The sequence below is a fragment of the Tigriopus californicus genome, chromosome 10 (assembly GCF_007210705.1).
Source record: "Tigriopus californicus strain San Diego chromosome 10, Tcal_SD_v2.1, whole genome shotgun sequence".
Classification (NCBI taxonomy): Eukaryota; Metazoa; Arthropoda; class Copepoda; order Harpacticoida; family Harpacticidae; genus Tigriopus; species Tigriopus californicus.
This window is the reverse complement of record NC_081449.1, coordinates 14575238-14597501: the sequence shown is the minus strand read 5'-3', so window position 1 is coordinate 14597501 and position 22264 is coordinate 14575238. Positions and strand designations below refer to the sequence as shown.

The following is a 22264-nucleotide window of genomic DNA, read 5'->3' as shown; positions in this document are numbered from 1 at the left end:
GATATGGAGGCAATGTTGGTAGTAGTAATAATATTTCTATTTATGACAGGACTGCTGCTGGATTCATCTGGCTTTGTTCCAAGAAGCCTTGTTCCATAAGAAGTGATGATCCTCCCCTCCCTGGCCCGTTGGCCTGCTCTTTCCAAGTCTCTTTTCTGACAGCCACCCAAAAATGAGGAGATTATTATTACGAACCCGTCAAGTGGCGTGAGGCCAAGAAAATGATATTAACACTCTCGCTCCTTCATTCACATGCACCACTAGCACATTGGCGTCCTTTGCCTTGCCTCTGCTTCCAGTTGATAGTTGCCGAGAATTTCCTCCCAAGGTTCTAAATTGTTGTGGCTGTTGATGTTGTTGTCTTTCTCCCTGCAAGAATACCGCCAAATTTGAATGAACGTGGGGGGCGCTTTAGGGGTTGTGGCTCTTGGAAATGGTGGCTCGTAACAAATGGGAATATTCCTGAACGAGATAATTAGCCTTAGGAGAAAGAATGGTAGAGAAAAAGAACGGACAAAAAAATAAAGACGTTCTTGGTGCATTTGGCATGATGACTCTGATGGTTTCTCGGTCTTCTTCGCCTCTTTAGCTTCAGCAGGCCCCTCTACATACGTATATCTCTCTCTCTCTCTTTCTTCGTGTCTCGATGTGTGCCTTCCAACTCTCTCACACTCCAAGAAGAAGTGCAATCTACATACCACGTCGTAGAATGACTTGGGCCAATGATTATGGCGGTGATGACTAACTGATATCACCATCATCATTATCTTGATCATGGCCATTCCAGGAATTTTCGGCAGCCAGTACCGAACACTTACCAATCCTAAGTTTTCCGCCCATCTTGGGGAACCTACACTACCTTTTAGAGAAGGATCTTTAACCTCTTGGAACTGATCTCCTGCCCACGTCGTTCATTTGCCAATGGGTCGAACTACTACTCCCTCTGTCGGATCCCTCAGAGCCATAACTCTAGGTCTATGATCCACTCCAATGCTGGTCGAAGCGAAAACAACAACAGCAACATGGTTTCAAGATATCAATCCAAAGTCTGTCACTTTTGATTGCATTTGTCGCTTCCGTTAGCCCATTATTTTCCCATCATCATTGTCATCATTCCGTTTTAAGATTGATTCTTGTCTAGGGAAGGGTGCGGCAAGCAAACAAGAAAGTGTCGCGCATACATACTGGTGTGTGGTGGTTGTGGTACTAGCTAGAAAAGTGTACCTTGGAGACAAAAAGAATTAAACCATATTACATTGTCCTCTTTCCTGCTTGTGGTGAAGTTTTTCAAGAACCGCAAGAAAATGATAAGATGATCATCATCCAATGTTCGTGTTTCATCTCAATCTAATACAATATCCCAAGCAAATCTGGCTACTGCAAACACAAGGATTGACTCCATCCGCTAGACAGCACCGTACTACGAGCGATCAAACCACGATTATCACCATCAATTTCTGGTGCACTCCTCCCACTTGAGTGGATTTTGATATCCGAATTCTATGCAGTCAGACTTTTTCCAAAATTAAGTGCCTCTTGCGTGATGTCAGTGGGACACTATTGTCTCCATCCAGCATCCATCCTTCCACAAGTGAAACAGCATCTTCGATCCGATCTCAACACCCGCAACCATGACAAATCCGTGTGATTGTTTAAGCGAGCACCCAGATGAAAGGCGGCGAGGATGTCGGAATTGTTTTGAGGATCTTCTCGCCTTTCTTTTTTTTTCTGTCCCCCAGTATACTCGTCGTACTAGTTAATCTTTAGGTACAGTACGTACGCTATGGAGAGTGTGGTGTGTGCATGTGTGTTCGTATACCATGCTTGCACTAGCATTACACAAATACATACTACGTACATACGTACGTACGTACACTTGGGGTGTCATCCCGAGACGAGAAAGACATGCAGAGTGCTCCACAGCCAAACTTGGCCGGCTCGGGTTCGAGTTCGGATGGGGGATGGAGTTGTTGTTGCTGTTGTGGTTGTAGTTGTAGCTGTAGTTGTAGTAGGTATCATTTCCCATTCTCTCGCGAGTTGCGGCCACCCGTAGGTCGCTTTGAGAATCGCCATACAGACTGAGAGGGATTGAACGAACCTTTGGCCATTCCCGGCGAACGAAAACTAAATGAGACACAGAGACCCAGAGAAAGAGAGAGAGCGTTGCGCAGGCGGCGTCCCTACTCGTTTTTACACGCTCCTTTCTCAAGTTTTGGGAGATAGTCATATTAGTAGTGGCTCAAGTACTGCTGGAGTCGGCGATCGTCAACTAGTAGTTTCGAGCACAAACAACATCGATCCCTCGAGGATCGCTGTCCCAATCTTGAAACATCAGATCATTGGCTATCTCGGAAAGATTTTCGGGATTCCTGACAGTGAGCTCTTCCCAAAAAAAATTGTGTCCGTGAGAAACCCTCGGGTTGGAAATGACTGAAATGAACTGTTGGTGGTTGTGTTGATGGATCATGTACCATGGTCTCGAAGTCCTCTCGTGAATTGCTTAACGACATCGGCATCTGTTTTCAAATTTGTAAGTGTGTGAGACAATGATCCTCCTCAAATCAACCTGATATTTCTCGCCGTGTTTTTTTTTAAATAAGCCCACTCCACACTTTTCTTTTTGAATCTGAAGCGTTTGAACTGCATCTTTTTTGGCTAGTATTATTATTCAAGTGCTTCCTTCCAATTGTTATCGAATATTGTGTGCGTTTGCTTGAGAAAAAGATGCATGGAGTGTGCCAATGGTGGGAAATCACCTAATGCATTTTTGGCCATGTGGAGGTAGGGTGGGGAAGTCAATGGAAGGGTGTGAACAATCTTGAGAAGACTAATTTTTAAAGGACCCGCGGTAGCGTTTGGTTGGTCGTTATGAAGCTATCAAGGGATTTATGGCCGACGTTCTGATTCATGTCCAGGCTTGTCTTGATGATAAAGTGGCTCATCTAAGTTTGTCAACTTACCACATCTGGTCTTGGTGGTTACCAAATGAACTTGTGAGTAGAGAGAGGATATATGGTTCAGCTCCACGACGATATTCCGGTTGAAGCTGTAATTTTGGGACAGCTTCCGAGGAGAGTTCCGGAGAAGTTCGCTCGCTTGGCTCGCTTGATCTGACCACCATCTGATTCCTCCATTCTGACTTGTTTAAGGGAAGCGATATCATAGTAGTAAGTTTCTCGACCAACTTCGAAGAGAGCATCCATCATCCACAGACTTAGCGGCATTAATCATAATAACTTCCGAACCACAAATTGTCTCACTTCATTTTCACTTCAAAGCCTCGCCGTAGTCCCATTGCAATTTGTTGGCCAATCATTTAATTCTTCACTCTTGGTCACACCATGTTAGGGTCATTAAATTTCATGAGCAGAGCAATTTGCACTTACAGAAGAAAAAGGCCCCTTGAACCGAGCAGAACTGGAATTGGCTTGAGTGGGTCGTCGAACCAGTGGTTGTTTAAAGAAAATAGCTTCCAAAACACCTTGCACGCCCCTTAAATTGACAGCTATCGGCCATAAAAGCATGTGATTATGTTCTCACTCAACAGCAGTATTATACCATCGCTCGAATTGAAGGGCCACTCAATGAGTTGAAAGGTCGTAGACGTGAAATAACTTTCTTGTGTTATTGCTGTTATTGTTGTTGCAAACAAATTGAGTCGAGACGAACAGGTTGGGTAATTTTGGCCAGAATTGAGTCAAACTACATACTACAGCTCAGCATCATTTCATGAAATTGTCTTTGAGAGTTAACTCATAGTCCCCATAGTTCTTTCTGCCTTGATCCGAGGGTGTTCAAAATGCTGATTGGAGCATGTTGAATTCAATAGACTGATTACAGTTCTAATGGACGATGGCAAAATTAGACTATTCAAGAGCAACGAAGACTCCACCCTCATGCAAATGAAATATTCGCTTAGATTTGGGGAACGACTTGTTGGATAGTGGGTGTGACTTGAAAACGGCACTCCCAATTGGCCCTTGGAAGTGGTCAAACTCTCCCCTATATCATTTGTTACCCACCCACGTGAACAGTCAAGGTTTTTGTGAATGCACATGTACAGATAGATCAGTGGTAAGACCAACCAAGGTGCCAATCAATCGGTTTCACATGCCAATTTCGTTCGGAAAATGACGTCAACCCTATATTGAGGTTCGGTTTTTTTTTGGATTTGTTGCAGATTGGTGATACTTCAGAGTGGGCTTGGCCTAACACAATAGCCATTCGGTCTTCATGACCACGTGCATAGTGCCATCGGAGTGGAGGACGTTAGTACACAAGCATCGGATTTGATCGTGGCTTGAGCTGAATATCAAAAAACAGCCAAACGATCGATCATCAGGCCCTTTGACCGCTCCTTCCTTCCGACTCTGCCTCCGTTCCTCTCCTCCTTCAACATGGATCGGAATGATGACGATACCATGAGACTTTACCACGTTTTCCAAAACTCTTTCAACAAAATCACGAGCAAGGATGGTGGGGTACCCCAGGGGCACAGTTTTCAGGGTATGGAAGGTGACCCCGGGGTGGTCGGGTTTCCAGGTGGTACCTCGGTGGGCGGATTCCCAACTGGTGGAGGACATGGAGCCGAAAACTTCTCGCCAGAGTCACCTTACTACCCCTTTGCCAATGCCCCCGGGTCAAGAGCGGGCCCTTCAACGGCAGGGAGCCGACCCATCAAAATAGACAAAGACGCAGATGCCAGTGGGAACAGTCAATGGTTTGGCGACGAGTTTGTCTCAAACTCGCCCAACAATCGATTCATTCCTCAAAAGGTGGACGGGAGTGGTGGAGGGCCCCCGGGCTTAGCCAGCCTCGCCGCTTATCAGGACAATCCCTACTTCCTCGATCAGGGTGCTCCTAATGATTGGCAGGGTTATGGGCCCGGCGGGGGTTATACCAGCACGGGAGGTGTGCCTGTACAAAACATTCTGGGAGGTGGTCCCGGGGGAGTTCCATTTTCTGGAAACCCCAGTGTCGACGGCATGATGTACGGAGACCATGCCACCACAGCTGCAGGTGTCAGTAGTACGTATAGCTCAACAGTGGGAACGCCCTCAGTATCCTCACCGGCCTCGTTCAACGTCAATGGTGGCAATAGTCGGCAGCCCCAAATATCCGCGGCCGCCTCAAGTCAAGATGTGGATGACGCCCTTAATGTTATTGCCTCCGAGTACATTGCCGGGGGCCTTCCACCCATGGCCTCTATGGCCCCTCACTCGACAAACGGAGTTGCTGCAGCTGCTGCATTAGCGTATGGAAGTGGCGCCCTCAGCGATCTCTCTTCGGATGGCATGGGCTACCAACTTCCCCATCAATCCGACGGTGCCTCCACATCAGCAGGGGGCGCCAAAAAACGAAAGGCTGACTCCGAATCCGGAGCTGACCTCAAACCTAGTAGCTCGTCCGGCAGCAAGCGGGGTAAACGGCGAAAGGAACAACAACAACAACAACAACAAGCTCAAGACCTTCTCAATGCCGAGTCGGCCGACGAGACAGACGACGGAGCTCCCCCTGAGGTCAAAATGATGCGAGAGAAAGAGCGACGATCAGCCAATAATGCCCGTGAGCGCATACGAATCCGCGACATCAACGAGGCGCTGAAAGAGCTGGGCCGAATCTGTATGTCTCACTTGAAGTCGGACAAGCCACAAACCAAGTTAGGCATTCTCAACATGGCTGTCGATGTCATCATGAGCTTAGAACAGCAAGTGCGTGAGCGCAATCTCAACCCCAAGGTGGCGTGTCTGAAGCGACGCGAAGAAGACAAGACCGACCACCATCACCACCAAGCAGCTGCCGCGGCTGCGGCTGCGGCCGCAGCGGCTAGCATGGGCTTCGCCCCCTCGCCCAGTTCAGGCCCCGGACCTTCCCCAATGATGGCCACCGGTCACGGAGGCCCAACTAGTCCGGGTGGTTATGGTGGTGGAGGCGGGGGCGGCCCCTCCCATATTTAGCTACAAATTGATGACGCACAACCAACCAATCAACAAAACCAAAACAAACACACATTCGTGTAAACCAACAACAACCTTACCCGTTTCATTCTATCTACAGTTTTGCTCTCAACGATCATGATGACCTGTGCCACTAGCATTGCACCAACAAAAGCAACAGCAGCAGAGCAGCCAGATAAGACTTCTGTTCTCGAATTCATTGCACTTGAACGCAACATGAATTTCCGAACTTGTGATATCGCTTTATCTCCTCCTCTCTCTCTTTCTCTCTCCTCTCTCTCATCTTCGGACGGCACGTCCTGTTTTGGAAACAAGCCATGGTTCATCCCCGATCATGCCATCTTTTCCATACCCACAGTGCATGGTCGTGCCAGCATAATAGAAAATCAAAGACTTTGCTTTGTCTACCATTGATATTCCATCGAGATTCTTATTCATGTTATCATCATTATCACTATTATTATTAATATTATTATTTTCATCATCATCCCCCATTACCTTTCACACTAGACACAAGAGAAGAAGAAAGAAATCAGTTCTCTGCCCAAGAGGCTCTCAACCGTTTAGTGGATCAGTGTAGTGATCGAAGAGCCATCGACAGACAACCATACCGAGCTTCCTCTCCGCAGCCACGCAATCTATCTGTCTTGGTGGTGTGTATGCGTTGCTGAATCAAAAATGATCTCCTCTACCCCCTTCCTCTTTCCCCACCTTCTTGATGGGCACCCGAAACATGGGCGTTCGTTGTTATGCCTCCATCGTCGACGTTTGCTATACACTTCTTATTACCATACATCTTAAAGCCTGAACCTTCAATTTGAGAGTTATTCAGAGGGTTGAATCCCATTTCGATTACTGCGAGTATTTCCTGCATTTCAAAGTCCAGAAGAAGAAAAACAAAAAAGCCTACAAAAGCAGCCAGCAACATAATCACGTCGTCTAAATATCATTCTACAACCTTTGTCATATCAACTCGAGGAAGGGATAACTTTTCAAGAAGACACACTTCGTCTTGATCCAGTTGGTTATCTGAATGAATTAAAACCAACGCCCAATCAATTTTGAGTCTAATTTTGTTTTCGTTATTAGAAAACACCGTGTACACAAACAAAAACGAATATAAGTCGTATTAGTTCGATTGTAGCTCCCGATCAGCATCATATCGCCGTCTGTATTGTTAGCCGCCGAAACAAACACCTCCCCGCCCACCCTGGCCCCCTCGACCCGCCTCCTGTCCCTCTAAGTATGGGCCCATATTTTCGGAGAAACCTGAGAATGCAATTCAGTTTTAACGTTCGTTTTTTTATCTTCCTCTCGTGTCCAGAGCATAATCGCATCAACAAAATGATTTTTCCTCCGAAAAACACCTACAATCGAGATTGAATAAATATTCTAAAAATCTGAACTCCTCGCTGTCTGTTTTGGTTTCGAGAAGGGGATCAAACCATGCACAAGTGTTTTTATCATTGTCATCTATCAGATGTTCTAGCTTCCGAGACTTTTCTCTCATAGGCTCACCTCGATACACCAACCATGCCAGCCAGCTCAGTGGTATCACGTTCAACAGCCTCATTTTGTATATGAAAAGTAAAAGTCAACTGCACTTTTCCACATTAATCTGTAATAGGCGTAGTTCATTCGGAAGGCTTGAGTAATTCAAAAGTTTTTCCCACAGATGGACCCCTGGATCGTAGGTGGAAAAATGGACTTCCCACCAATTTCATTTGGTTGTTTGCTCTTTCTTTTAGCAAGCAAAGATATATGAGCGTGTAGAAAATACTCTTAAATAGGTACAATCGTTAAAACACCAGCCTTTTGGCCAGGCCGGTTCCATCAATGTTATCTCTGAGCTTGCGTTTGGACCCGGGTTTGAGATTTTCGGACTCCTCTTTTAATCCACTGGGAAGAGGTAGTTGTGGACCAGGGGTGGGATAGGGTTTATTCTTGAAGTAATCGAGTTTCAACGCCTCTGTGCAGGTACAACGCTTGTTGGGATCCATCGCGAACAGGAGTTCCAACAATTGGATTAGGTCCGGCCCAGCCGCCGTGAAAATGTCAGGCAACGGCGTGCCCGGGTAAGCCTTGAACTTGACATAGTCCGGTAGTTGGGTGTGCCCGGGCCAGGTCTCCTCCGTGGGTGTACCCATAGCCATAAAAATCTTGGCCAATTGATCTAAATCAGTCTCACCGGCGACAAATGGAAGCCTTAGTAGCAATTCAGCTAGAATGCACCCCACGGCCCAGATATCAACCCCTAAAAACGTCAATCACAGAGTAAATGCAACCAACTGAAGGTGCTAATTCTGCTGCCTCTCACCTGTTCCATACATTCTGGACCCAAAAAGCAATTCGGGTGCTCGATACCACCGGGTCACCACCAGGTGGGTGTACTGACGATTGGGTGAACCGAAGCTTTTGGCTAGACCGAAATCACCCAACTTCACGATACCTCGCCGATTCACCAGCAAATTGTTGGGCTTCAAATCTCGATGAAGGATCCAACACTCGTGTAGATACTCCAAGCCCAGGAGCGTTTGAACGATGTAAGCCTTGATGTTGGCCGGTGAAAGCACGAGCGTGTTATCTTTGATCACAATCTCCAAATCTGTGTCCATTAAGTCCATAACCAACGAGATATTGGAATTGACTCCTCCAAAAACGTCCCTGTAATTGAAAAATTGAAAGTAATCGGTAATCGCCAATAGTTACATCACAGATTGTCAAAAGTACAATAGGGATAGAATGTTTAAGCACACCTAAGATTGATGCAGTGTTCATGATGGAGCTCCTGGAGTAATTTGATTTCCCGCAAAGCCGTCCTATTGATGCCATCTTTCGTTTCTTCTCGAGAACCCAACTTGATCTTCTTGATGGCCACGATGCAATCGGATTCCTCACCTTCTTCTGCCACCATGGTCAAGTCCTTGGCTTTGTAAACCGTGGCAAATTGACCCTCGCCCAGAAAGGAGATCTTCTCATAGCGCTTGGAGCGCTCATCGGCCTCCAACTCGTCGTCGTCCAACATGCTCAATATTCTGTGAAGGAGGTCTTTCAGATCTCTAAGGTTGCCGGATTCTTGATCTTCTCGTTGGGGGACCAAAGAGCCCAGAGGTATCAATCAGCTGAAATTTGTTGTCGTTTGCTCTGAAGCCGAAACTTTCGCTGATCAGGACCAAATTTCTGAACGAACGATACAGTTTCAGATCTGTCTTAGAAGTAATTTAGAGTGAAAGCCTTGGGGGGGATCACGGGAGTTTGGAAGAGGTTTGTATTGTTTTTTATTAGCTATGGGAACTTAGATGGAAATTATGATCTGTCTAAAGGTATCCCTGATCCGAATTGGCGTACGAAAAACCCAAGATTGATCTGCAGGTTGAAACTTTTGCTCTTTGGATCTAGAAGATATCATCATGGAAGTGGATAGTAACGGGCATGGCCACACCGGTGGGGATTGGCCGAATCGTTGGTCCCACTTGTCCCAGGTCCTGACGCGGAAGGGCCCCTTTTCACATCCCAATTTTCAGGTACGATTACTAAACCAACAGAAATCGAGCCGTATTCTAATGGTGCTAATGGTGCTAATGGCGCTAACTTGCCTAAACTGACATGTTTGAATCGCTCCAGGCTGGTCCGGAGACTCTGTCCTTGGTCCGTGATATGGTTCGCTTGTGCATCATTGGGGCTGGAGGTTTAGGGTGTGAGTTACTTAAGAATTTGGCTTATATGGGATTCCGGAACATGCATGTCATTGACATGGATACGATTGATGTGTCGAACTTGAACCGGCAATTTTTATTCCGTCCCAATGATGTGGGCAAGTTCAAGGCTGAGGTGGCGGCCGACTTCATCAATCGAAGAATCCCTGGGGCCAATGTAAAGGCTCACAATGGCATGATCCAGGATTTTGATGAGGATTTCTACCGGCAATTTCACGTGATCATTTGTGGATTGGACTCAATCGTGGCCCGTCGGTGGATCAATGGCATGGTTTTGTCGTTGGTGACCCCGGGGGAAGATGGGCAACCACCCACTGGCGTGATTCCCATCATTGACGGCGGGACCGAAGGCTTCAAGGGTCATGCTAGAGTCATTTTACCCGGAATGACGGCTTGCATTGAGTGCACGCTAGACTTGTACCCTCCCCAGGTTAACTTCCCCTTATGCACCATCGCTCATACACCTCGACTTCCCGAACATTGCATTGAATATGCCAGGATCTTACTTTGGCCCAAGGAAAATCCCTTTGGAGGAGAAGAAACTTCCATTGATGGTGACGACCCGAACCACATATCTTGGATCTACGAGAAAGCTCTTGAGAGAGCCAACCATTATCACATTACCGGCGTGACCCACCGATTGACTCAGGGGGTGGTGAAGCGAATCATTCCGGCCGTAGCCTCCACGAATGCCGTCATTGCAGCCGTTTGCGCCATGGAGACCTTCAAACTGACCACGTCGTGTGCCGATCCCCTGAACAATTACATGATGTTCAACGACTCCGAAGGAATCTATTCGTATGCCTATGAGGCCGAGAAAAACGAGAAATGCCTGGCGTGCAGTCGCCGCACTCAAACGTTGAATTTTGGTAAGACAAAGAAGCTCCAGGATCTTATCGAGTATCTGGTCAACCAAGCCTCGTTCCAAATGAAGAACCCCGGTCTCACCACCAACATCGAGGGCAAGAACAAGACCCTTTACATGCCCAATGTGGCCAGCATTGAGGCAGCCACACGACACAATCTGAAGAAGACTTTGGACGAACTGGGCTTGACCTCGGGCAGCGAATTGGTGGTGGCGGACTCAACCTCCCCGAGGCCTTTGATTGTCAAACTTAATTTGGAAGATTAGGATCGCGATCCCTCGATGGGAATGATCCTTATGTCAATTTTCCAATGCTTCCCTGTGACTTTGTATGTACTAAGCACTTTATTGCTGATTCAAAAGAAGCAAACTACTGCATTCAATAAAAACGGATCATTTGAAATCGGGACTAATCTAATCAATCAAGTATGAACAGTATGAAAACAGGATGTAGATGACTGAAGATTCTTCATTGATGAGTGCAGTTACTTTTCTTGCTTCCCCCACTCTGAGACGATGAGGCCGAATTAGAGGTTCGTTTCCTGGAAAAAAAAAGTCATGATTCAGTTTCAAGTCTCAAAATTTCCCCCCTTTCCTACGTAGCAACGTCATTTGGCAATCTCTTTGCCCAGGCGCAACTCCCATTCTTTGAAGTGACTTATACAGTAATGAAATTGAAGGTTCAAATCTCTAGATAACTGGTCCCAATCTAAGAATACAGATAGAATAACAATAATAATGACTATAGTCTTTTCCGAAAACAAACCGCAAAGCTAGCCTTTTATATCTATCTAAAGTTGGAACATTGAAAACTCCAAGTTTTATTTTGAATCACGAACAAACCGCATTCGGTTTATGGGAGGGCGGAACCTAAGTAACTCAAATCTAGCTCTTTAACCATATTTTTCTAACAATGTTTTTTCTTCGTCAAAATCAGCACGCACTTGGTTAGTTTTGGACTGTTCATGTGGAACACTCGCGACAAGGTTTTGCCCCTTGATCCAGTTGATTGCTCGGTTGAAACACCGGTCGCCGATGCGGCCCTATGCGGGAGAGTGGCGGAGTGCCGCCACTTTGATAGTCTACCCGATGCCGCAGAGGAAGGGCGGCTCTGGGGCGGCATCGATGAACTCTGTTCGGTTCGCGGATGGAGTGTCGAGGACAAAGGGGGAAAACGTGTCTCTACAGTCCTGTAATGTAGAAATACGAGAAAAGCGTTGGCACATCAAGCCGCATTAAGGGATTAAAACGGGAAAGTCGAAAAGTATGTCAAACGATTGGGGAACATGCTCCAGTATTCCAGAAATTCTTCGTTTCCTTCGCGTTCCTGGGATAACTGGAGGGTTAATCATCATTCCTTGCAAAATAGTTAGTGAGGCGTATTGTTAACCGTGAAAGCTTTGTTGCAAACTGTCATTCCTTTCAGATCTAATTTCATTTACCAAGCCAAAATGGTATTCCTTTTGGGGATATAATCGCAAAATTATTATACTAATCAGTTGTTTTAGAACCGGGGCGAAAAGTGTCAGTTCAATTATTAAAAATTACATTCCGTGTAGTTGTTAAGAAAATGGACATGAAGAAGGAAATAAGAAAAAAGCAAAACGTTATGTACACTTGGATTCCCTCCAGGCTACACAAATTGATGTAGAATGAGAGGCGATTAAAAAAAATCGTTTATTCATCTACTCCGTATAAACATGGATAGGTGTTGGGCAATATGTACGAAGAGCTATAACAAATTCAGACAACTTCAAAGTTTCATGGTCAAAGATGAGTGCATGCATTTGACCTTTTTTGTTGCGCTAAATTTGATCATACTTTAAAAAAAAATAGCTTTCAGTGCAGAAAAATATTTGCAAATGCGAAGCAGTCCAGTCATCAAGATGAGAGAAGAATATCAAATGTCATTGCCCATTTACTTAATGTCCAAGAAATATCTTTCAAAGACTTGAAGATTTAGATACAACTCATTCAACGTCCACAATTAAAATGTAAAAAACTTAACTGATTGCAATCCTTCAAACTCTCTGGGTTAGGCATTGAATATGGCCAATCCAGTAAAGCTCTTGAGTTAACATGTCTGAAGTCAATTCCGATCCAAAATTTGATCCAAATTATTTCCATTCTCACTCACTCACTCTTATAATTAAAACGTGCAAACCGCATAGAACTCATTTGACTTTTCACAGATGCCGGGCAAAGGCTTGAACCTCAATTGTCCCTTGTCCAGTTGTCCCAAAGTTCCCGTTGTTAAGTAATTACAAAGCCACCTTTGTCTGTCTCAAAGCGATGTTACGGAAAACAACCCTCGTCATTCGTGTTTTTGGAATAGAACGAAGAAAGCCATGTCGTAATATCGGCATCTCCCACTTACAAATGTGTATCTGTATTCTTGGCTTGCCACACCAGGAAAGTCTTTCTCTTTACTGTTCCCTTATTGCTCTCAACGACGTCATACCCAATTTTGAGCTCATGCCCTTCGCAACGAGGAGTTCTGATTGCAAAATTTCCTCATGTCGTCAACGAGCGCTACGTCGAAGGTATTTTGTAATCCATAAAATGGGATGCTTACTGTTGCTGTAGTCGTTGTTGTTGTGACTTGTTAGTGCATGTGGGCCAATCACTCATCGAGGTTTTCACGAATTTTTGAAAACTAGGGCTAGACCCTAGTTAATTGGGCTTGTAGGTTAGGAAATGAGAATCCTGCAACTTCAAGGTGCGTTTGTCTTGATCTTTCGTATGGTGTGTATTCAAATTGAGAACGACTTGTCAGGAGGATTTATGATCATCCCAGTCTGGAGAGCAAGGCCAAGTGAAGCATCGATATTTCCAGCTCGAATTAAATGTTTGAACTCGTTCCTGATGGGGCTTTGCTCGAGTAAACATGGAGCAGACATTAAAGATGTCTTATCTCACCTTTCAAATAAATCCTTGTCGCTCTAAAAAGGTTTTTTCTTGCCTTCAGCGTGAAACTCAAATGTGTTCTATAAGAAATATATTCTGAATGACGGTAGAAAATGCAGAAACTATTAGACACAGACGGGCACATCACGCCTCAAATGCTACTCTTCTACACACTAAACTACTTTGTTAAAAAGCCAAGCAGAAACGCAAATCTCATTCATACGTGTAGGATTGGGCGTCCTCCTTGAATCGACTCTCCTCGTCGCGATCTTTTCGGGGAGGAATGTGCGGCACCAGAGTGGATGCGGCCAAGCCAGAACTGGCCGCTAAAGCGGTTTCGGTCTGATTGACGGCCTGGCTCGACTTTGACTTGATTCGGTTTTGATCCAAGGGCTTGGTGGATGAAGGCCGACTGACTTGGGCCTTGGCTGATACAGGTCGGTCGGAGGTCACATTTCCATCATCATCCTCGTCTTCGTACCATTCATACTCGTCCAACTCTTGTTGGAGCTTTTGAGCTAATGCCGTCTGTTCTTGAAGCCGGGTCAGCAAATCGTTGACCTTGGCCTCGTACTCTGTCTCATTGTGAGTATAATATGCGTTGAGTTCGTCAATTTCCTCTTTTTGTTTGCGAATGGTGCTCTGCAAGGCGTCTTCCTGTCGCTTGGCACGGTTCTTCTCCTCTTCGAGCTTCTCGTTGAGGTTGTCGATTTCGGCCTTGTACATGGAACGCAGTTGTTCCATGCGATCACAAAATTCTGTTTCGACCTCCTCTTTCATTTGAAACATGGAGCTGTAGCGGTTGCTATTTGCATTGTCAACTCTGGTCTGGAGATCGTCGATCTTCTCGTCGTATTCAGCCCGCATTCGCATCATTTGGCCATTCAAATCGTCTTTGAGTTTGTCATAATCGTCTTGGGCTTTTTCAAGCATTTTGGTATTCTTTCGCCGTTCCTCATGGATGGCGGCATCACTTTGAGCCTGCAAATCTTTGGTGGCCTTGGTGATCTCATTCGGGATCTCGTCAATTCTTCGTTGTAAGGAACGCTTCTCGCGATTCAAGCGATTTCGCTCCTCCTCAAAATTCCGTTGGATAGTGCGAATCTCGCGATCCTTCTCGTACCGGCACTTGCGGAGGCTCTCTTCCATGTCTGTGGCACTTTTTGTGTCCAAAGTGGACCGCAGCGAGGTTCGTTCTGATTTCATTTGCTCCTCCATTTCTCGTCGCAAGTTTATACTCAACCTCACGAACTCGGCATCTTTTTTCCGCTCAAAGTCCCCCTGAGCGGCTATCACTCGAGCTTCGATATTTTTCTCCATGTCTTTCATCTTTTGTCTGTATTCACCTTCGATCTCGCGGAGCTTCCACTCAAAGTCGTCCATCATCTTCTGCTCTGTCTCCAAAGCAATGGTCTTCTGTTGATCGATTTCCAAGCCGGCCGCTTCGAGGATCTCCTGTCGCTCGGCCAGGGCCTCTTCCAAAGCCTTTTCCAAGTGTTTGACCTTATCATTGTCGCCCTCGAGAGCCTTTGTTTTCCCACTTCTGGATAGAAGATCCATCTTGCTCTGGATTTCCTGACACTTCCTTCTATACTCGTCTCGCTCTTTCTCCATGGACTTGCAAAGATCTTCGGCCTTCAAAACAGCGTCCGATGTCTGGCCCATCTTGGCTTGTAGCTTGTTCGCCTGCTCTTTCGTCTCTGACAAGTCTTTGTCGACCTTTTTGTAGCGATCTTCCCACGATATCAGGGATTGCGCATGCCCGCTTTGGATTTGTTCCAACTCTTTAGCGCGGAGTTTCAATTGCGCCTGCAAAGCGTTCGCTTTGTCCCTTTGTTCGTATTGAATTCGCTCGAGTTCAGCGGTGTGTTTCACTTTGATTTGCTCAAGCTCCTGGGACAACTTTCTTCGTTCTTCTTGCAACAACTTGACGTCTCTTTCATGCTTGTTCTTGGATTCGTCCAATGCTGTTTGAAGAGTCACTTTTTCCCGGCGAACCTTGAGGAGCATGTCTTGATGATTGTTGTTCTTATCGTTGGTGTTGTTGCCATCTTGATTGGAACGCATCACTTGCGTTTGAAACCTCTGCGCTTGTTCTACCTCTTTCTTGCGTTGCTCCAAAAGTTGCCTTTGCTGCTGCTGGAACATTTTTCTTTCTTGAAGTTGTCGGGAGAGCTCTATCTTTTCTTTCGAAAGCACTTCTAGCTTTGTGATCAAATCCTTGGTGAATTCTTCATCTTCCTTGCTTTTGGTCGCATTAGGCACGGACTTTGCCCTTGATTCCCCCGAGCTTGCAACTCCTGTGGCCTTGTTATAACTGACCTGAACCCGATTGGCGGAAAGCTCGAGCTGTATGGCGGATTTTTCCTTACTAGTCATATCAAGCTCCTTCTTGATTTGATTCCGTTCCAATCGGAGTTGCTCATTTTGAATCTCCAAGCGGTCCACTTTCTTTGAAAGGTCATGTTTGTCTTTACTCAGTTGCTTGATCTGAAACGAACGAAATACAAGGTTTGGTGTATTCAAAGTTCAATTCCTACTTGTTTTCCCCCATAATAAAGTCAGTCATCGCACTTGAGCTGCTTACTTGTTTGTCCGGGACGACGGTTTTGCCAACTTCTGAAGCTTTCGGCTTATCTTGTTCCTCTTGCATAGCCTTCATTTTGGCCTCGAGTTGTTTCATGATATGCTTGGCACGTCTCAGTTCCTTCTTGGTCTCAGGATCTCCCACTTCTGGAGTCTTACTTCTGTTTTTCTTGGGTCCATCCGTTTCCCCATTGGGGATCTGATTTTCAGAGGCCAAGGCTCGGATCTTCTCCTCGTAACCAGTTTTGGTTGCTACCAGTTCCTGTTCAAGGTCGTCATTTCTCGTGTTCAACGAATAAATGACTTTGGTCAATTGCGCTATTTTCTTTGATATTTTAAACATCATTTCCGGTGGAACATGATTCACTTCTGAAGGCGTGACCGAATCGGCCGATGAATTTCCATTCAATGTGAATGTGAAACTTTCAGAGGAGACTCCGTTCTCCTCTTTATTAACCATTGGGACACTCATTTTCATGGCAAAATAACACGGAACTCACAGGGTATACTAAGAACTGTTTAATTCACTATTTTGCCAATTGTTTACTTCAATCCCACTCAAGCGCTTGAAATGCCAAACAATCGCTATTTTTCAAAACTTCTTCAGGCATTACCACATGCCACTTTTATGCACTATTAACATTGTATTTAATTTTGCAGTCAAGAACCCTCATTTAATCACGAAGGTTCCTCTTGCCAATAACTGACTTGTCTCAAGCTCTTCGCAAAGTGTGCAAAAATATACTTTCGCCTGACTCACTCTTTGACAAGGACAAGCACTCCTTCCCGTGAGGTTGTTCCTTGCAGGATTACCCTCTTCTACACTGTGAAGGGGTCACGACAGCCTCGAGGCCACTTTGCTTCAAGTTAGTCGACTGCCCACAATTTTCGACAAACGCTTTTATTCAGTACGTTCTACTCGTACCTGCAACGTACTCGACAATGTGGAGCGGCCTACTTCTTGAATTCAAATCTTGGACTTGCTCCAAAGCCTGGGACTCGTTGGGACTAGCCTGAAAGTGCACTTCTGCAGTTAGAGAATGCTATTCAATTTATTTGTAAAACTGATGGTACAATCACACGTATGGTCTTCTCAGAGGCCGGCATCCTTTGCCATGGAACTGAAGGTGGAATTTTTGTCTGAAAGTAAATCATTGGGAGTGTCATATTCCAAGACACGTCCATTTGACAGAACAACGATCTTGTCATTATCCATTATGGTATTCAATCGATGAGCAATGGTCAAGACGGTGCAAGATTTGAACTCCTCCCGAATGGTTGCTTGAATAAGGTTATCAGTCTCCAAGTCAATGGCTGCCGTGGCTTCGTCCAGAATGAGGATCTTGGTTTTCCTCAACAACGCCCTAGCCAGGCAGATTAATTGACGTTGTCCCAAGGAGAAGTTAACGCCTCCTTCAGCCACTTGATGTTCCAGACCTTCGCTCAAATCCTCGACAACTTGCTTCAAATGAACATGCCCTAGAGCATGCCAAAGATCAGAATCATCACTGGCATAGGTTGGGTCCAAGTTGAAACGGACGCTTCCGGTGAACAGAATGGGGTCTTGTGGGATGATGGTTAAGCAAGACCTCAGTCGATGCAATCCCAAATATGAGATGTCCACGCCATCGATAAAAATGTTCCCATGACACGCTTCAATGATCCGAAACAGAGCCAAGGACAAACTGCTTTTGCCTGCCCCGGTTCGTCCACAAATGCCGATGCTTTGATGAGACTTCACTTCGAGGTCAATGCCCTTGAGGACCAAGTCTAGGCCCTCACGATAACGAGTGTGGTAGGATTGCATTAGCACTTTTCCTTCTACAGGCCAATCTTGTGGAAGATTCTCGTCTATTGCAGGCACGTCCCACGGCGCTTCTTGAGGATTGTCCGTGTACTCCAGGATCCTCTCCAAGGCCACAAAATTGGTTTCCAGCTCGCAGACCATTCGAACCATCCAAGTGAGAGCATCCATAATGTTCAAAGAGTATGATATCGACAAGCCGGCAACTCCTGGAGACAAGCTGGAACGTTTGAGGATCACAAATAAGGCAGCAAAGAACACGATCACGTTCCCCAGGAGTTCCATACGCACTCCCAACCATCGATTGCAAGAGACCATGAGGTAGAAACACTTGATGCTCGTCTCTATGCGCGTTTCAGACTCGTTGATGAACCTCTCCTGTTGTTGGAACCCCCGAATCGAAGCCGCTCCCGTGATAGTTTCCGAGAAATGGGCCAAAACCGGCGATTTACTGACCGCATCCAACCGCTTCAACTGACGAGACGTGGCTATTTAATACCTTTGGATGACAATGAATACCACTCCGAGTGGAATGATCGTTACCGAGAACCAGGGCGTGGAATAAGTTATGATCACGATGATGCTCACAAGATCACATAAACACCACAAGAAGTCGCGAATCATGGAGGGGATATTCTGGTCCAGCGAATCCACGTCCACGGAAAATCGATTGAGAATCCGCCCCATTGGGTTAGTATCAAAAAAAGACATGGGTGAATGCATTACCCGCTCAAGGAGACGTTCATGGATGAGCTTCGAGGCATACGCACAGCTTAAGAAGTGAAGGAACTCGTAAGCGAACTCGGTTCCAATCTCCACCATCCCAAGAGCGCTGTAGGTTCCCAAATACAAAAGGATGTTTTCCGCCGATTTGTCCGGACATTTATGGTTCACATCAGCCCATCGGGACAACCAATAATTGGCAAAGGAATGACAAATTTGGCTACTAACGAAAAGGACCACGATGAGAAGAAACTTTCTGAAACCAATGTCCCTGAAGTATGTGAGGAACACGCTCCATCTCACTGAGCCCTGGAATGCCGATTCTTCCATCAAAAGGCCGTCACTTTGTGAGTTGTCAGACTCAAATTGTGGAACAAGAGGCTCACGTTCATCTCGTCGATCGTCGCTCTCGCTTCGTCCAATCATCTCCTTGGCTTCTTGCCACGAGCTTTGACTTATACTTGGAATCCCTTGGAACTTGGGTGAGCCAAAAGGGCTAGTATTACTGTCTGAGCTTTGCTGCCTAATTGGTACTTTAATGGACGAAGAAGCACTGTCCACCTCTTCTTCCACCTCATCAAAAGTAAAGTTCTCGAGGAATTCGGCAAAGGCTCCTCCGTCCTGTTTAAGCTGGTCGTATGATCCAGACTCGGCTATTTTTCCATGTCTCATCACGACAATGTGATCCACACGTGGAAGGATGTGCAGGTTATGTGTCACGAGCACTCGAGTTTTGTCTTTTAGGCAACCACTTTCGTTAGAAAGGACCTCATCAAATATATTTTTGCCCACCAATGCATCAACAGCCGAAAGAGGATCGTCCAAAAGGTACAGATCCGCATCGTGATAGACAGCTCGAGCTAAACTAACCCGTTGTTTTTGACCTCCGGACAAGTTGATCCCGTTCTCTCCAATCTCAGTCTCATCGCCAGATTTTAGAATCGCCATGTCCGGTTTGAGTTGGCATTTGTCCAAGATCTGGTTATATCTTGACTCGTTGTAATCGTTTTCGAACAGAATGTTTTGTTTTAGAGTCATATTTTGAATCCAGGCTTGTTGTGGCACGTATGCCATGGATCCAACCCTGCTTACGGTACCGCAAGTTTTCTCCATTTCGCCCAAAAGAGCCGATAGTAGGGAGCTCTTTCCTGATCCAACCATTCCAACCACGGCAATTAAGGCTCCGGAAGAGATCTTCAAATCAATATCCGTCAGTACGTCTTCCGATCCTTGGTTCCAAGCGAACGACGCCGATGTGAATTCAACACTATTGTTTGTGTCATTCACCTCCTTGGAGACAATAGATGAATCCATTTCCTTGGCATTGAGGAACTTGTTGATACGTTTGAGCGAGACGATTAATTTAATGCCCTCAATCAAGGCCCAAGGAAACATAATCAAAGGGTATCTGGTCATGTTCAAAAGCGACATGGACACAAAGATCTTTTCCGCCGTCAACGTGTTCTGGCAATCCACCAAAACATACAATCCAAACACGGAGATGGTCACCAAGATGGGACTACAGAAGAATGTGAAATTGATGAGGGCTCGAAGGCGTGCACTGAATCGCAGGATCTTGATCTCGTTGTCCCGAATATCGAGGAGACGCCTCATGAACGGATTTTCCCAGGCATACAGCTTCAGTACCTTGATCCCACCTAAGATCTCGGACATTAGCTTAATCCTCTCGTCCTTGTTCCTTAACTGATCTGCTTGGAGGCGTTCTACCCATTTGCCCGTGAAAAGGTTGATGGGCATCAGGAGGAACAAGGTTCCAATACCGGCAAAGCTCACGGCTCCCAGTTCTTGGTAGAGAAAGTATTGAGCCAGTCCTATGGTCAATGGAGCACACCAGAGGTTGCTCAAATATGGTATGGTATCGACCAAACGCTGAGCATCGACTGACATGTAGTTAGTGATCTCCCCGGAAGTGTAATGCTTCTTGGATAAGTTCGATAGCCTTAAGGTTTTTTGGAACACCATCCCCATCATGCTGGATCTCATTTGGATGGAAAGAACAGACGCGTTCTGGCAATACATGTGGAACGAAAAAGTCCATACACAAGACTCGAAGAACAAAGCAAACACGTACAAATAGCCTTTCCAAGTTTCGTCCGTGGGTGAAGCCACGTGGTTGACCAAGAGCTTCAGGATTTGGGGACTGATGAATCCAATGAGGTAATGGCTGGAACTGAGACCTATACAGAGCAACATCCGAGGCCAATGGCACTTCCACAGAACTGGAAACACACTGACAAATTTCGAGTCGTCATTCTCAAAATTGGCTCTCATTGAAGACACCTTCTTGGTCCAAACATCTAAGAAGCCTTGGACATTGATGGACACCAAGATGGATTTGGGAGGCTTTGGCAGTTTTTGGAGTGTCAAGGGGGCTTTGAATCCCTTCCAGATGAGGCTATTTAGCCATGAAAATGTCAGTAAAGACGGATACGAGGCCGAGTTTTCCGGAGGCTCAAACTCATCCTCACTTATCCCACTCAAATCTGACCGACAATTGAGGAGAAATTGGCCAAACACAATGGGATAATAAGTTAGAATTAGAGCCCAGTCTTCTATGTGGTGGGAAGATTCCAGAGCCTGGTTAATCTCATATTTCAGGTCTGGAATGCAGACTATGGAGAGTACAAACCAGAATGAAAACAGAGGCAGGGATTTGATGGCATTAAGAAACTTATCCATGACTTCTTGCCCAAAGGCCAACACAAACGTGAAGCATAGCAAACCATAATGGAACGCTTCAGAGTCAAATATTGCCCCACTTCCAGAGAGGTTCCAGATTCGAATAACGACGTTTGCTATAAGCACTGTTGTACAGATCAATTTGAGCATGAATCTTGAACTGATTTTGGCCCTGATCCTTGGGAATGTGTCTGGTCTGGAGTAGGATCGTAATTGGTGAAAGTTCCACAAGGGCAATAGAAGAAGAAACACTCCACAGGGCACACTTACTAACAAAGTGTCTCTCATGCATTGTGTGAAATTTGGATGGTCTGTGTTCCATGTAATATTTGAATTGAAAAACGGATCAGGACAGAACATGATTCTCTTTGTTTCAGGACAATGTGCACTCCAACTGAGAAGTCTTGTACGTACTTCCAAAAAATCAAGTGTCTATCTCAAGCCAAGAGATAAGAATAACGGATATTTGAGGGGGAACAAGACGATAGTTGTTTACTTGAGTTCATTGAATGTATTAACAAAATGGAGTGTCAATCCAATTAGATTTTTTAAATGAACAACGACGGACAAAACCACAAACATTCAACCAAAAAAGGAATTTTGAAATGAAAATAATGTTCGGTCACACACACGAAACGAAAGGATGTATTTTATCAGAGGAGTGAAAACTAACAAAGCAACATCTGGGTACTTTTTGTTTATGCTCCTGAGGGATGTGCGGACATAATTTGCAGTTTAGTCAAAACACTCACACTTTGTAATATTTATGAGATGGCAAAACCTTACTAGTTAAGGTGTGAATTGGAAACACTCCTATTGTCTACATTGGTATGCATGATATTTTTTACGGAATGAAATATAAAAGCGGTCAAGCGTCAACAATTGTCACATCCAACCCATCTGTTGAAGGAATCCTTGGCTAAGATATTTCATCTTCTCTATATGCACATATACGTACGTAGATGGATTACTTTTATGCCCTAAGTGTCATGCAATAATGGATCAA

General features: G+C 45.4%; 4 protein-coding genes across 8 annotated transcripts in view; 2 read left to right on the top strand and 2 right to left on the bottom strand.

Moving 5' to 3' along the window:
- LOC131887948 (protein daughterless-like) overlaps window positions 1-7362 on the top strand; it is a 26542-nt gene extending 19180 nt beyond the window's left edge. For 2 of the 3 annotated variants that reach the window (XM_059236687.1, XM_059236685.1), the window contains exon 2: window positions 4181-7362. In XM_059236687.1, the coding sequence (XP_059092670.1) occupies window positions 4398-5957 (1560 nt within the window). In that variant the 5' untranslated portion in view covers window positions 4181-4397 and the 3' untranslated portion in view covers window positions 5958-7362. Of the gene's footprint in view, window positions 1-2361; window positions 2531-4180 lie in introns of those variants that run through there. The other variant, XM_059236686.1, reaches the window with a different exon arrangement.
- A 283-nt stretch (window positions 7363-7645) lies between these two features.
- LOC131887952 (cyclin-dependent kinase 7-like) lies at window positions 7646-9110 on the bottom strand. Its single transcript, XM_059236698.1, has 3 exons — window positions 8714-9110; window positions 8275-8621; window positions 7646-8211 (listed from the first exon to the last, which is right to left on the bottom strand). The coding sequence occupies exons 1-3, from the start codon at window positions 8980-8982 to the stop codon at window positions 7757-7759; spliced, it is 1071 nt and encodes a 356-aa protein (XP_059092681.1). The 5' UTR covers window positions 8983-9110; the 3' UTR covers window positions 7646-7756.
- LOC131887950 (NEDD8-activating enzyme E1 catalytic subunit-like) lies at window positions 9085-10941 on the top strand. Of its 3 annotated transcripts, none has more exons than XM_059236693.1 (3): window positions 9085-9221; window positions 9357-9481; window positions 9582-10941. In XM_059236693.1, the coding sequence occupies exons 2-3, from the start codon at window positions 9368-9370 to the stop codon at window positions 10803-10805; spliced, it is 1338 nt and encodes a 445-aa protein (XP_059092676.1). In that variant the 5' UTR covers window positions 9085-9221; window positions 9357-9367; the 3' UTR covers window positions 10806-10941. The 3 variants fall into 3 exon arrangements, with proteins under 3 accessions (XP_059092676.1, XP_059092675.1, XP_059092677.1); XM_059236692.1 differs by having other exon boundaries at window positions 9089-9221; window positions 9281-9481; XM_059236694.1 differs by having other exon boundaries at window positions 9092-9221; window positions 9360-9481.
- LOC131887625 (multidrug resistance-associated protein 1-like) lies at window positions 10865-21638 on the bottom strand. Its single transcript, XM_059236256.1, has 7 exons — window positions 18335-21638; window positions 17146-18286; window positions 16957-17044; window positions 16033-16526; window positions 13669-15935; window positions 11483-11728; window positions 10865-11080 (listed from the first exon to the last, which is right to left on the bottom strand). The coding sequence occupies exons 1-7, from the start codon at window positions 21616-21618 to the stop codon at window positions 11008-11010; spliced, it is 7593 nt and encodes a 2530-aa protein (XP_059092239.1). The 5' UTR covers window positions 21619-21638; the 3' UTR covers window positions 10865-11007.
- Window positions 21639-22264: the final 626 nt, after the last annotated feature.